The sequence below is a fragment of the Rhinopithecus bieti genome, unplaced genomic scaffold (genome assembly GCF_001698545.2).
Source record: "Rhinopithecus bieti isolate Rb0 unplaced genomic scaffold, ASM169854v2 scaffold_12859, whole genome shotgun sequence".
Classification (NCBI taxonomy): Eukaryota; Metazoa; Chordata; class Mammalia; order Primates; family Cercopithecidae; genus Rhinopithecus; species Rhinopithecus bieti.
This window is the reverse complement of record NW_016807388.1, coordinates 406732-421833: the sequence shown is the minus strand read 5'-3', so window position 1 is coordinate 421833 and position 15102 is coordinate 406732. Positions and strand designations below refer to the sequence as shown.

Here is a 15102-nt window from a genome sequence, read left to right as displayed (position 1 = left end):
CCCCTGCATCACAAGTGATGCAAATGGAGATGAAGTGTGGTTTTTTTGTTTTGTTTTGTTTTGTTTTGTTTTACCTTTATATCTTTCTGCTGAGAAGAAAACGTTTTACCAGCACAGACCAAACTACTCCAGTAGGTAAAAGCTCTAAGAAGCCTAGATGATGAAGGTCCAGATAAGTAAATAATGAAGTGGGCTAAAGCTTGAATCTCTACTCCCCTCCCTGCACTCACTGAATAATCTCTTTCGGGTGAATTTGTTAACCTTTCTGAGCTCCAGATTCCTCTTCCACATGTAGAAGTACTCCTAGGGTTCTTGACGAAAGCTAAATGAGATGTTGTTTCTGTAGTGGGATGTAAAAATGACTATGGTCTCAGTTCGGGTAATGCCAAGGACAAAAGACATGTTTCCAAGTGAGCTGTGACACTGAGGCCATCAAGCAGGGATGACAAAATAAGTGGCATGAAGCTGGTTTCCCTCTTACCTGACCACCTCCAGCCCACAAAGAAGGTTGGCTGAGGAGAACAGTTGGTGGCATAGAGGAAGAATTTTGGAGACAGCCATAGGTGCACTCCAAGTCCCAATTGTCCGCTACCCATCCTCCAAGAGTGACCTCCAAGACGCTGTGTCCCTGGAGGTTGACTGTCACTGACAGCTGATGTCTGAATCATGTCTGTGAATCCCAAAATACAAGAGAGACGGAGTGATCAGCTGGAGTGAGGAGAACGTGGTAGCTTTGGAGTCCCTGGGATAATGGAACTTGAGTACTTTCCATAAGCCAGAGAGGTACCGTGACCAACCTGTGGGATGTATAGGTCCTTCTGACAGGGACCACCAGGAGGAATGGAAATTTACCTTCAGAAAAAAGCTGACAGCACTTGTTGTGGCCTGAACTATCCTCCCCAAATTTATATGATGAAGCCCTAACCCCCAGGACCTCAGAATGTGATTGTATTTGGAAGTAGGACCTTTAAAAAATGTGATTAAGTTAAAATGAGGCCCTTAGGGTAGGCTTTAATCCACTCTGACTGGTGTCCTTATAAGAAGAGGACATTTGGACATGCCAAGAGGAAAGACCATGTGAGAACGCAGTGAGAAAGTGCCTTCCACAAGCCAAGGACAGAGACCTCAGGAGAAAACAAACCTGCCAACACCTTGATCTTGGACTTTTAGCCTCTAGATCTGTGAGAAAATTAAGTTCTGTTGTTTAAGCCAGGGGCCCGCAACTCCTGGGCCATGGACCAGTACTGGTCTGTGGCCTGTTAGGAACCAGGCCACACAGCAGGGAGAGAGAGAGAGAGCAAAGCTTCATCCGTATTTACAGTTGCTCCCAATCATTCACATGACCACCTGAGCTCTGCCTCCTGTCAGATCAGCAGCAGCATTAGATTCTCATAGGAGCACGAACCCTAATGTGAACTGTGCATGTGAGGGATCTAGGTTGCATGCTCCTCATGAGAATCTAATGCCTGATGATCTGTCATTGTCTCCCATCACCCCCATATGGGACTGTCTAGTGCAGGAAAACAAGCTCAGGGCTCCCACTGATTCTACACTGTGGTGAACTGTATAATTATTTCATTATATATTATAATGTAATAATAATAGAAATAAGGTTCTCAATAAATGTAATGCACTTGAATCATCCTGAAACCATCCCCACCTTGGTCTGTGGGAAAAAGTGTCTTTTACAAAACTGGTCTCTGATATCAAAAAAACTGGGGACTGCTGGTTTAAGCCATTCAGTCTGTGATATTTTGTCATGGCAGCCCCAGCAAACTAATATGGCACTGCTTAGATGCCAGGGAACTAAGAAGGAGTCTTATTAGGTAATCAGCTTCAAGGGACTGGCAACTCAGAGATCCCCAAAGATGAGAAATAATGGTGCTCTCTGAACTATCCACAAAATTGTGCCGAGAGAAAGAACTAGGTTTACACACCCACCAGAACCTGCCAGTGAAATGCCAGCTTGCCATAGCATTAACCAAGTAAGCACTTCCAGCTCCTTTCCTGCCTCCTCTTTTCTCCCTTCACCCTGCCAGGAGTCAGAATCATCAGTAAGCCAGAGGAGAGAAGGATGGAAACTTAATGTGGGAAATGAGAAGCCATCCATAGACCCCCTTTCCAAGCTGCAGGCCCCACTAGAGGAGGGAGAGAAGTCTCCACTGGAAACCAAATTCGAAGATCTGGCTGATTCCCTGGGACTGGACATCCCAATTGCTGAATGAGACTGTGCTGGAACTAAAAGTGACTTAAGAACTTTTGATTCCTGAAGGGGGCCCAGAAGAGTTGTGGACCTGCTTTAATTTTCATCCCAGGGCAAGGGAAGAGTGAGGACCCACTGAAAAAAATTAGGGACAATGATAGGCAAAAATAAAGTTTGCTTTCATAATATACCATGAGTCCTGTATCTTTGACATATGTTCTCCTACACATGAGGCAACTTAGCCTGGTCTCTGGCCAAAAAAGAGATACCACTCATTGAGCAATTCTCATCCTTTCAAATTCCTTCACTGTCATCATTGAGCAATTCCATCTTCAAGCAAGACTAGTTGATGCCAATAGAAAAATCATTTAAAACAAACAAACAAACAAAAAAATCCTTAAGCTGTCAACTTGGGTGCAGATGTTCTATGAAGCCAGAAACTGAATGTCATCCTCTATACCCCATGACCTAGAGAAGCAGACTAACTCCAGACCAGCAGGGCTGGACAGGACTAAGATTCCCACAATACTTAACAGAAAACTGAGTTCAAATACAGGCTCTGCCATTTAACAACTGTGTGACCCCGGGTGAATGACTTAAATTCTCCATACTTCAATTTCCTCATCCATAAAATAGAGATCATAAAGTATCCTTCTGATGAAATAGCTGCAAAACACTTAGAACGCTGCCTGGCACAGGGCAAACAACTCACAATACACATAGCTATCATTATACATCATTGCCTCTCAAAATGAAATCTTGTGATGACCTTGGTTTATTAGCACAACGTTGTGAAAAAAAAAAAAAAAAAAAAAAGCTTTACAAGGGGCATGATGATGAAAGGCGCAGATGAACCAGACTGCCTGAGTTTGAATGAAGCAAGAATCTGAGGCACGTTGCATAAGGGTTTGCTATCATTACTAATCATTCAGTGAGAGACATACAGTAATAGGTATACATATGCAATACATAGAGAAAGAGCTTAGTACTAGCAGCTATTATTAAGGCAACAGTCACCTCAATAAATCTACATGGGCCATGAAGACCCTGGTCACCCAGAGATATCAGAGGCACTGAACAGGGCCAGACAGAGGGCATTTTCCTAATTGGGAGGCTGCTGAACCTGACCTCTCTTTATTTAACAGTATATGATGGCTCTCAAGAAAATAGGATGTCTTGAAGCCAGAAACCCATCCTCCTTGGGCTGGATACTCAGCCATCCCCGGCAACCCCACTCCCTAGCCCCAACCTCTCATTGTCTCTCTCGTGTTACCTGATCTGGTTTCTTCTTCCAGGGCAGGTTCCACCTTGCTGGGGATAGGTGAAGGACCATGGCCTTCCAGCCTCCTATGAAGCGGATGTTCCAATGGACCCAGAGCTCTCTGGGCCTGGCTCGCCACTCACTCACCTGGGGCCTGAAGACTGACAGAGAAGCAGGCAGAAAATATGAAAAGCTGATACCCACTGCAGGAAATCATTGTTTAGCTGATTCCAGACGGAAAAAACAAGTGCAACATTGGAGAAAGGAGGGCAAAGTGTCATTCGGGGCCATTGTTACAGCCGCTGCTCTGTGTGGTGGGGAAACAAAGCAGGCCTGTGTGTGTGAGGACAATGCTGTTGTGTTACTGCTTCTGTGTTACTCCTGGGGACAGGAGGATGAGAAACAAGGCCACAATGTCTTCCCTGGTGGACTTCACTCATCATAGTAGCCAGGCCAATCAGAGCTGGGAGAGGCATTTTGGACATTCAGCCCATGGCATGATGTAATGGGGTCAGGGGACATGCCTTCAGGTGTGACCACCTGCCTATTTGTTAGTCTTCTATACATGAGAGATCACAAATGTCCCTCTCCTCTTCTCTTACTTGCTTTCAGAAACTCACCCTAAGCTAGAGCTGAAAAGAATGAGACATATCATTTCTCCAAACACAAATGTCATCTACTTCAACTCTTCAACTCCTAAATTTTGTTATGGGACATCTGGCCGGGACTAAACCCCAGCCACGCAGCACGTTAGCAGCAGTTAGCAAGATTAGATGAATGTTATGAAGCTTGCACCCACTGAATCCCCATAATGAACAAGACACTAGGTCATGAGCAACCTTGCAAAATGACCTCATTTGCTCCTGACTTCAAATTCTGGCTCTGCAACTATTACCCATGGACTGTGAGTAAGTGTTTTCTCTGGTGGTTAGTTTTCCCATCTGTAAACTAGGATCATGATTGGGTTCCTATGAGGATTAAAATGAATTAATATATGTAAAACTCTTAGGAACAGGGGCTGGCCCATAAAAGTGACCAAGAACCATAAATCACAAATCAGATGCCCACATTACACCTGAAACTTGCTTGCACTCACTCATCAGGAGATGGTATGCGGATGGCTGGAAAACCAGGATCCCAAGTGTCTGTATGTAGCCCTGCTACCTATTATGGCCTAAGTTCACCCTGTTAGGTCCCTGAAGGAATTGAGCACTAATAAATATTCTCAAGTATGAGACAGGTGACAAATGTGTGAAGACGGCCCACTGTGATGCAACAGTGTATGGTGGGAACTGTGGAGATTTGGAAAGCTCACACCAGTCTTCAGGGGGCAGCCAGGGCTCAGCCCTAGCCAACTGCAGCAACGCAGAAAGGGGGAAACAGCATAGTTGGGCCGGCAAATTTTTAAAGAAAAGCCAGAAGACTGGATTTTTATGTCAAGTTTTCCAATTTTGAAACATTGTGGACCACACACAACATTGTTAATGCAACATGAGCCCTAGTTCATGCAGTTTATAATGCCTGATCTGGACACAGACAGCATTTCCAAGCCAGTGCAACTCTGCTGACACTCAGAGCTTTTGTCCCCAATTTGTGCTATGGTCTGAGTGTATGCATCCCCCACAAATTCCGATGTTGAAATCTTCACCCCCAGGTGATGGTAGTGGGAGGTGGGACCTATGGGGGGTGATTAGGTCATGAGGGTGGAGCCCTCATGAATGGGATTAGTGCCCTTATAAAAGAGGCAGAAAGAGAGCTCCCTTCCTCACTGCCACCATTTGAGGACACAGTGAGAAGACACCATCTATGAACCAGGAAACTGTCATCATCAAACACAGAATCTGCCAGTGTCTTGGTCTTGGACTTCCCAGACTCCAGAACTATAAGCAACACATTTCTGTTGTTGATAAGGCACCCCATTTGTGGTATGTTGTTATATTAGCCCATATGGACTAAGACGCCTGGTGAGCTGATCGGGCCATTTCAAAGCCACTCTTTGACCTACAGTAGGGGGGCGTAAAGCTAAAAAGATTGATCAGTCCTTTCACCCTGCAACTCACCTTCATCTCTGGACTGAGACAAGGGTGAGGAAAAGGGAAACTAGGGAAATAACAGGAGGGTGGCAACGGCTCTCCTTAAAGGACTACAGGACCCTTGACCTAATCCACCTCCCGCAGGCATTCCTCTGACAAAGAAGGGAGCCAGGACTTAGTAGTGAAACCAAACGGGAGAATAGGAGTTTATTTAAGCTCCCATAACCTTCATCAGTTACCTCAAATGAACCCAAGTAGTATAAGTGACAAAATGTGTTTGCTATGCAAATGCAACTTCAAAACAAGACTGCTCACAATGAGATAACACTTCATACCCACTAACATTGCTATAATCAAAAAGACAGAGCCAGTGACAAAATGTGTTTGCTATACCAATGCAACTTCAAAACAAGACGCTCACAATGAGATACTACTTCATACCCACTAGGATCGCTATAATCAAAAAGGCAGAGCCAGATGCAGTGGCTCCCATCTGTAATCCCAGCTACTCAGAAGGCTGAGGCAGGAGGACTGTTTGAGGCCAGGAGTTTGAGACCAGCCTGAGCAACATAGCAAACATATGTTTTAGAGACAAAACATATTTTTTGTCTCTAAAAAAATAAAATAAAATTAGCTGGGTATGGTTGTGCATGGTTGTAGTTCCAGCTAGTCAGGAGGCTGAAGTGGGAGGATCAACTGAGCCCAGGAGCTTGAGGCTACAGTGAGCCATGATTACACCACTGTACTCCAGCCTGGGTAAAAGAGCAGAGACCCCTATCTCTCTCTCTTTTTTTTAAACAAATGTTGGTATAGATGTGAAGAAATTGAAACCCTTATACATTGCTTCTGGGGACTGTAAAATGGTACAGTCACTTTGGAAAATGGTCTTGTACTTCCTCAAAAGGTTAAACACAGAGTAATCATATGGCCCAGAAACTCCACTATTCCACTCTTTGGTATATACTCCAAGAGAAACGAAACATATGTCCACACAAAAACTTTGTACATGATTGCTCATGGCAGCGTTACTCACAACAGCTAAGAAGTAGAAACAACCCAAATGTCTACAACTGATGAATGAATGAACTATGGTATATCTATACAAAAAAATATTATTCAGCAAAAAACAAATGAAGTACCGATACAGGCTACAACACTGAAGAAGTTTCTCCTCTTATGCTAAGTAGAGGAAACTAGTACAAAAGACCACATATCATATAATCCAACTCACAGGAAATGTCCAGAAGGCAAAACCATAGAGACAGAAAGATTAGTGTTTGCCTAGGGCTGGGTGTGGTGGGGAGAACTGGGGGCAGAGGCAGGCGTCGATAGCTAAGGATATGCTGTTTCTTTCGGGGATGATGAACATGTTCTAAAATTAATTGTGGTGATACCTGGACAACTCTGTGAGTATACTAAAATCCATCGAATTGTACACTTTAAATGGATAAGTTGTATGGTACGTGAATGTTATTTCTATCTCAATAAAGCTATGATAAAAAAAAAACCCTCGATACTAAGATTGCTGCCCTTAATCATTTTCTACTAACCAATTATGTGTCCATATCACTCTCTTCATATCTGCCCCGCTGGAGAAATCAGGGCAAGTGTTCCAAAAGGCTGGTTTCCCCCAAGGCTCAGGGCTCCAACTCGGGTGACTAACTGGCCTGGCTTGTCCAGAACTGTCCCAGCACTACCCTGAAAGTCCTGCATCCCAAGAAATCCCTCATCCCTGGGAAAACTGGGATGGCCAGTCCCCGTTGTGCAAACCCTTGCCCACAACACATGAAAGCTCTGCCCTTTTGTGTTGCCAATGACTAGAACTGAGAATCCACATAAGCAATTCTTCCCCTTTTGGGGTATAAGTCATCCTTGAGCTCCCCCTAATGGTCAAAAGGTATTTTTATTATTCTTCCCATTTTACAGATGATGAAACTGAGGTTCCAAGAGGGAAAGTACTTTGCTAACAGTACACAGAAATCAGAAACTGAACCTAGGTCTTTTTCCAAAGCCCAAGGTAGCCCTTCCATTCACTCATTATATTGTCTCTCACCACCACCAGATTGATTGCCCAGGAACACTCTTAGATTGTTCTTGCTGCCTGAGGAAGGTAGCCAGACACGCAAAGAGAAGAAACATGAATGTACAGCTGTGGGACAACAAGGAGACATGTACAGCTTGATGGTTAACAGTGCAGAATCTGGAGCCAGACTGCCCGTATTTGAATCTGGATTTTGCCACTACTTAGCTGTGTGACCTCAGACTACTCAACCTGCCTATGTCTGTTTCTCCATATGTAAAATGGAAATAATACAGTGTGTGTGTGCTTATATATGTATATGTACATACATATATGTGTATATATGTGTGTGTATATGTGTATATATATATAATATAGGATAGGAATAGGAAGTAAATCAGTAAGTGTAAGGGCTTAGAACAGAGTCGGGCACATAACAAGTTTATTAAATAAATGAAAGTCAGCACTGATTCCTATACTCAGAACTGGAAAGAAGTCAGATTTGGCCTAATGAAAACAGTCAATGGAACCAAATCATAGAAATGAACTCTGACATTCTGTTCTGTTCCTACCGAGGAAAATGTTTATGGTTTAGAAATTGCTGGACATTCTGCAGACCACAGACAAACCTTTACATGCAACATGGCATTGGCAATCTGGGCAGCCCTACCAAAACAGGATGACATGGTGTCATTCATATCATACCTGCCCACAAGAGCAAGGAGAGCTGGGAATCCTCCCACTCAAGCAGCTCCTGTCACTCAGCTCTGCTTTCTGAACTAGATGGGTATGATGAACACCATCTAACAGAGGTGGAAACTGAGGCCCAGAGAAGTTCAAGAATTTGTACATGGAAAAGTTAATAATGCATAGAATTGGGATTCCAACTTAGGTTGAATTCTAAAACCCCTACGCTTTGCTGCCACCATGCATTAGTTACCACTGCTGTATAACAAATTACTTCAAAGCTTCATAGCTTAAAACAACAAACATTTATAATCTTAATAGTGTTTGAAGGCCAGAAATCCAGGCGTGGCTTAGCTGGATGGTTCTGGCTCAGAATCTCTCATGAGGTTACAGTTATGCTGTTGGCCAAGACTACTGCCTTCTTAAGGCTCTACTGGGCCTAGAGAATCTGCTTCTAAGGTCGGTAATGAAGTTGATGGCCAGATGCTTCAGTTCCTTGTCACCTAGGCCTCTCTGTAGGACTGCTTACAACATGGCAGTTTGCTTTCCCCAGAGCAAAGGACTCAAGTGAAAGAGAGCAGGGTACATGAGAGAGCACCCAAGCCAGGAGACAGGAACTTCAGTCTTTTTGTTTGTTTTTGGTGCAATCTTGTATAACCTAATCTCAGAAGTGATATGCCATTCACACCCACCATATGCTATTCGTCACCCATACCAATCCTGGTACAAGGTGGGAGGTGGCTACACTAGGCTGTGAATACCAGGAGGATGGGATCATTGACGGTCATCTTGAAGGCTGGTGACCACACTCCTCATTGCTCTAAAGTAAGACAAGAAGGCACAATCCTGCAAATAACAAAGCAATATCCTCAAATAAGTCACAAAAGTTCATCTTAGTCTAATCACTTTTTTGGGTGGTTGTTTATTTAACAAATACTCAATTCACCCAAGGCAATGGGCCCAACCCTATAGATACAGGCAGGAGTTAAACCTAGAACATACACTGAGTTGTAACAGAAACCAGGAATCAGGCCATGAGGGTACATGGAAGAGAGAGGCCAAGAAAGAGAGCTACAATCAGGACTCCATGACAAAATGGTTCTAAAATCTTCTAATCCAGGAATGGGTTCCTCCTTAGACAATTTGATTTTTGTTTTCCTGGGCCTTGACAACATCCCCACAGAAAATGGAGTGGAGGAAGGGGAAAGGGGAGGAGAGGAAACAAAGGAACAAATGTCCTTAGCAGCTTACCAATTTCTGGAATTTCACAAATGGACATTCTTTCTTAAGCTCGAATATATCAGAACCCATTTTTTTTTAGCTGGAATTTGCTTTAAAAAAGTGGAGGGTAGGAAAAGAAAAGAGCCACCCAAATACTAAAGGTAGATAAAGGAAATGTCTGTTTTGATGTACAGCCTCTAAGAACTGGGCAAATCAGAGTCCAGTTCTGCCTATGCAAAATCACTCTTTACAATTATACTCATTATAATTACCTTTCTGAATAAATGAATTAAATCATTTCCATAAACCACCTCCCCCATCTCACCCCTGTATAACAAGAACCTAGCTAGGTAGTAGCTTTCATTCCATTCCTCTCTTGTCCCCTCTCCCAAACACTTCCTCACCTGCTCTTGGAATCAGATCTCCTCTATGACTATGGGAAAGTTACTAAAAACCCTAAATGATTATTTCCCAATCTGGATAATACTAATAATACCAGCTCCAACCTACTCTATAGGCTGAAAAACTATACACGCATAAGTAATTTTACATTCTTAAAGACAGGGTGTGTGTGTGTGTGTGTGTGTGTGTGTGTGTGTAAATTCCAAGAAGCCCCATATGCACAGCCTCATTTTCATTCCAAACACTGGTACGCTGATCACTCCTGAACAGCTACGTTTCCAAGGCGCCTGACAAGCTTGCAGGTGCATTCCCCAAATGCGCCAGCGCACCCACATGGGTCAAAGGAAAACCTGTTTCCCTGACCTGGTAAGTAGACAAGTCAAGCCAATTTCCCCCCCGAGTAAACCATCCTCCGCCCTGGTTCCCCTAGTCCTTCGGTCCTACAGTCCCAGGGTTTAGCCATCCAGCCGCCGCGTGCGTCTTGATCCGCCCTCCACCGTCGTAGCACCACAACCGAAACGCCTTCCTCCACCCTGAAGCCCCCGGCAGGCCCTGCGACGACAGCCAGCGAAAGTCACGTGACCTCGCTTCACTGGGTGCCGCGGTCATGTGACTTCGGGAAGATGGCTGCCCTGACAGCGGAGCATTTTGCAGCGCTCCAGAGCCTGCTTAAGGTAAATCGAAGGGGTGGGGACAGCGTGAGGTGGCCCTTTATCTCCGAGACTTTAGACGGAGCAGGAATTAGGAACAAATTGATCCTGGTGTGGAGCCAAAACTCTGCTGCTTGTTCTCTGTGTGATCCCAGGCAAATCGTTGCGTCTTTCTGAGCTTTTAAAAAGTAAGAACACAATATCGGTTTGACAGGAACCTAAGATTAAAAAAAATAAAATAATGGGCATGAAGGCGCAGTACAACCTCCTGCTATTAGTCTCTGGGATTGGTTTTCGGTATGGGGGCATTGGAGTGGTAATTGCTAGACCCACGTTATCAGTTCCCCATTTCATCCCGTAGCCCCTCCTGCACTCCATAATTAAGAAATTATCTCCTACTGCGTCCGCCCAGCCCTCCGAATGACCTGTGCGTTCAGTGTTCCCCTGAGGTCCAGATTTTCCCTACTCGCTTTGACCTGTGAAAGGGACGGGACACTCTCCTGATAATCATTTGAAAAGTTGTGAGGTTGAAATGTACCTACTTAATAGGGCTTTGTAAAACTCAAATGACGTAATAATAATAATTTATATATATATATAAAATACCCCAGAAGTCCCGCTTTCACCCCTTCTTTGCTTCCTCACTTTCTTCCCCAACAGTAACCTCTGTTTGCTCTGATACAATAATAATAATAATATTATTATTATTATTATTATTATTATTATTTGAGACGGAGTCTCTCTGTTGTCCAGGCTGGAGTGCAATGGCGCAATCTCGGCTCACTGCAACCTCCGTCCGTCCCCCGGGTTCAAGCAATTCTATGCCTCAACCTCCCGAGTAGCTGGGATTACAGGCGCCCGCCACCAATCCCAGCTAATTTTTGTATTTTTAGTAGAGACGGGGTTTCACCATCTTGGCCAGGCTGGTCTTGAACTCCTGACCTCGTGATCCACTCGCCTTGGCCTCCCAAAATGCTGGGATTACAGGCGTGAGCCACTTCGCGTAGCCGGAATTATTTAACTTACGATTTGTCCTGTAGGAGAAAGGGTAGCTTTATTTTCCTTCGTAGAACTTGTCGCTAGCTATTTGCCCGTTGTCTGTCTGTCTCATAAGAACGTAAGATCCATCATGGACCTTTCCTTTCTTCCTCTTTTTTTTTTTTAAACACCAAGTGAAGAGGGTTGAGTTACTCTCCTCAATTTATGGCACATCATCATCATCGGTTCATGTAATAGTCTGTTTTGTTTTACTTATTTATTTTTTAATTGCCTTCTTAGTGTTCATTAGCATTCTCCACTCCTATCTACTCTTTTGTTCACAAGTGTTAATGCCTAACAAGTAGAACAATAATACCTGGCACGTGCACGTGCTCAGTAAATAGCTGTTAAATGAATTAATAAATGAAGTAACAGAGCTGGGACTGGAAATCTAGGGCTCTCAGCTCCCAGCCCAGTGCCTTTTCACCTTCATTTTGGCTGCTCTGTACTTACCCCCGTCCCCATGCCTGTTGGTCTTATGCACTCTTTTCTTTTAAAAACTTTAAAAGATTAATGTGTAGTGTACATACAGAAAAGTGCATAAATAATAAATTTACAGTTAAATGATTTATTACACACCAATGTAACCACCACCAAAGTCAAAAAATGAAATGTTACCAATACCCCAGAAGTCCCCCTTTCACCCCTTCTTTGCTTCCTCACTTTCTTCCCCAACAGTAACCTCTGTTTGCTCTGATACAATAATAATAATAATATTATTATTATTATTATTATTATTATTATTTGAGACGGAGTCTCTCTGTTGTCCAGGCTGGAGTGCAATGGCGCAATCTCGGCTCACTGCAACCTCCGTCCGTCCCCGGGTTCAAGCAATTCTATGCCTCAACCTCCCGAGTAGCTGGGATTACAGGCGCCCGCCACCAATCCCAGCTAATTTTGTATTTTAGTAGAGACGGGGTTTCACCATCTTGGCCAGGCTGGTCTTGAACTCCTGACCTCGTGATCCACTCGCCTTGGCCTCCCAAAATGCTGGGATTACAGGCGTGAGCCACTTCGCGTAGCCGGAATTATTTAACTTACGATTTGTCCTGTAGGAGAAAGGGTAGCTTTATTTTCCTTCGTAGAACTTGTCGCTAGCTATTTGCCCGTTGTCTGTCTGTCTCATAAGAACGTAAGATCCATCATGGACCTTTCCTTTCTTCCTCTTTTTTTTTTTAAACACCAAGTGAAGAGGGTTGAGTTACTCTCCTCAATTTATGGCACATCATCATCATCGGTTCATGTAATAGTCTGTTTTGTTTTACTTATTTATTTTTTAATTGCCTTCTTAGTGTTCATTAGCATTCTCCACTCCTATCTACTCTTTTGTTCACAAGTGTTAATGCCTAACAAGTAGAACAATAATACCTGGCACGTGCACGTGCTCAGTAAATAGCTGTTAAATGAATTAATAAATGAAGTAACAGAGCTGGGACTGGAAATCTAGGGCTCTCAGCTCCCAGCCCAGTGCCTTTTCACCTTCATTTTGGCTGCTCTGTACTTACCCCGTCCCCATGCCTGTTGGTCTTATGCACTCTTTTCTTTTAAAACTTTAAAAGATTAATGTGTAGTGTACATACAGAAAAGTGCATAAATAATAAATTTACAGTTAAATGATTTATTACACACCAATGTAACCACCACCAAAGTCAAAAAATGAAATGTTACCAATACCCCAGAAGTCCCCCTTTCACCCCTTCTTTGCTTCCTCACTTTCTTCCCCAACAGTAACCTCTGTGTTTGCTCTGATACAATTCGTTTAATATTGCCCATGTTTGAACTTTACATAAATGGAATAATACAGCATATACTTTTTTTTATGCCTGGCTGCTTTTGCTCACCATTATGTAGCAGTAGTTCATTGATTTTCATTGCTACTGTCCTATGTACTTTCTTTTCTTTTTAAAAAAAAAATACTTAGACTTTTTATTGTGAGATAATTATAAATCCATATGTAGTTGTAAGAAATAATATAGAGAGATCCCATTTATCCTTTACTCAATTTCCCCCAGTTCTGCAGGATTCTGCAGAACTATATATAATATATTATACATACTATTATGTATAGTATGTATATAATATATAGTATACATACTATATATACACATAGTATATAGTATACATATATAGTATACTTACTATTATGTATAGTTCTGCATAGGGGATAAATGGGATGTCAATACCTAATCCTGCAAAGCATAAATGGGATGTCAATACCTAATGTCAAAAGTATTGACATTGACAGTCAAAATATAAAACATTTCCACCACCACAAATATTCCTCATGAATAGCCACACCCTCCTTAACCTTTGGCATTATTCATTTCTCTAATTTTGTCATTTCAAGAATGCTATATAAATGGAATAATACAGTAAGTAACCTTCTGTGATTGACTTTTTTCACTCAGCCTAATTTTCATCCATGTTGTATCAGTAGTTCTTTCCTTTTTATTGCTGAGTGGTATTCCATGTAATGATTGTACGACAGTGTTGTATTGTGTGGTTTTCAGCATACACATCCTGTATTTCATTTGTTGAGCAATTGCAAATGGTTTTTTTTGTTTGTTTTTTGTTTTTTTTGTTTTGTTTGTTTGTTTGTTTTGAGAGAGTCTTGCTCTGTGGCCCAGGCTACAGTTCAGTGGCACGATCTCAGCTCACTGCAACCTCCACCTCCTGTGTTCAAGCGATTCTCATGCCTCAGTCTACGAGTAGCTAGGACTACAGGTGCCTGCCACCACTTCAGGCTGATTTTTTTTTCTTTTTTTTTCTTTTTGTATTTTTAGTAGAGACAGAGTTTCACCACGTTGGCCAGGCTGGTCTCGAACTGCTGGCCACAAGGGATCCACCGGCCTTGGCCTCCCAAAGTGCTGGGATTATAGATGTGAGCCACCACGCCCAGCCCGTATTTTTAATTTTAGTGTCCACATGTTCATTGCTAATATATAGAAATACAACTGATTTATGTATATTTATCTTCTACATGCAAACTCACTAAACTCACTGTTTCTAGGAGTTTTTGACATATTTCTTGGGATGTTCTACATAGAAAATCATGTTATTTACAAATAGAGACAGTTTTATTTCTTCCTTTCTGATCTGCACACATTTTATTTCCTTTTCTTGCCTTATTTTAGTGGCTGGAATTTTCAGCACTGTGTTGATTCAGAGTGGAGAAAGCAGATATCTTGCCTTGTTCTAAGCTTTGGGGTCAATGCATTCAGTCTTTCACCGTTACGTATATTGTTCACTGTAGGTTTTTTTGTAGATACTGTTTATCAAGATAAGGAAGTTCTCTTCTATTCCTATTTTCTGAGGGTTTTATCAAGAATGGATGTTTAATTTTATCAGATGCTTTCTCTGAATTGATTTATATCATGTGATTTTCTTTGTTAATGCGGTGGATTACATAGATTTGCAAATATTGAAGCAGACTTGCTTCTGTGGAATAAATCCGGGGGGGCGGAGCAAGATGGCCGAATAGGAACAGCTCCAGTCTCCAACTCCCAGCGCGAGCGACACAGAAGACCGGTGATTTCTGCATTTTCAACTGAGGTACTGGGGTCATCTCACTAGGGAGTGCCGGACAA

General features: G+C 42.7%; 1 protein-coding gene and 1 long non-coding RNA gene across 2 annotated transcripts in view; one reads left to right on the top strand and one right to left on the bottom strand.

Annotated features, from left to right (window-relative positions):
• Positions 1-3510: 3510 nt before the first annotated feature.
• On the bottom strand, positions 3511-10370 carry LOC108535557 (uncharacterized). Its single transcript, XR_001887266.1, has 3 exons — positions 10272-10370; positions 8897-9050; positions 3511-3625 (listed from the first exon to the last, which is right to left on the bottom strand). It is a non-coding gene; the product is annotated as an uncharacterized LOC108535557 (long non-coding RNA).
• Positions 10371-10397: 27 nt separating this feature from the next.
• Positions 10398-15102, top strand: part of COMMD9 (COMM domain containing 9) — a 19676-nt gene continuing 14971 nt past the window's right edge. Inside the window, exon 1 of the mRNA XM_017881628.1 lies at positions 10398-10501. Within this exon, the coding sequence (XP_017737117.1) occupies positions 10451-10501 (51 nt within the window). The 5' untranslated portion in view covers positions 10398-10450. The remainder of the gene's footprint in view (positions 10502-15102) is intronic.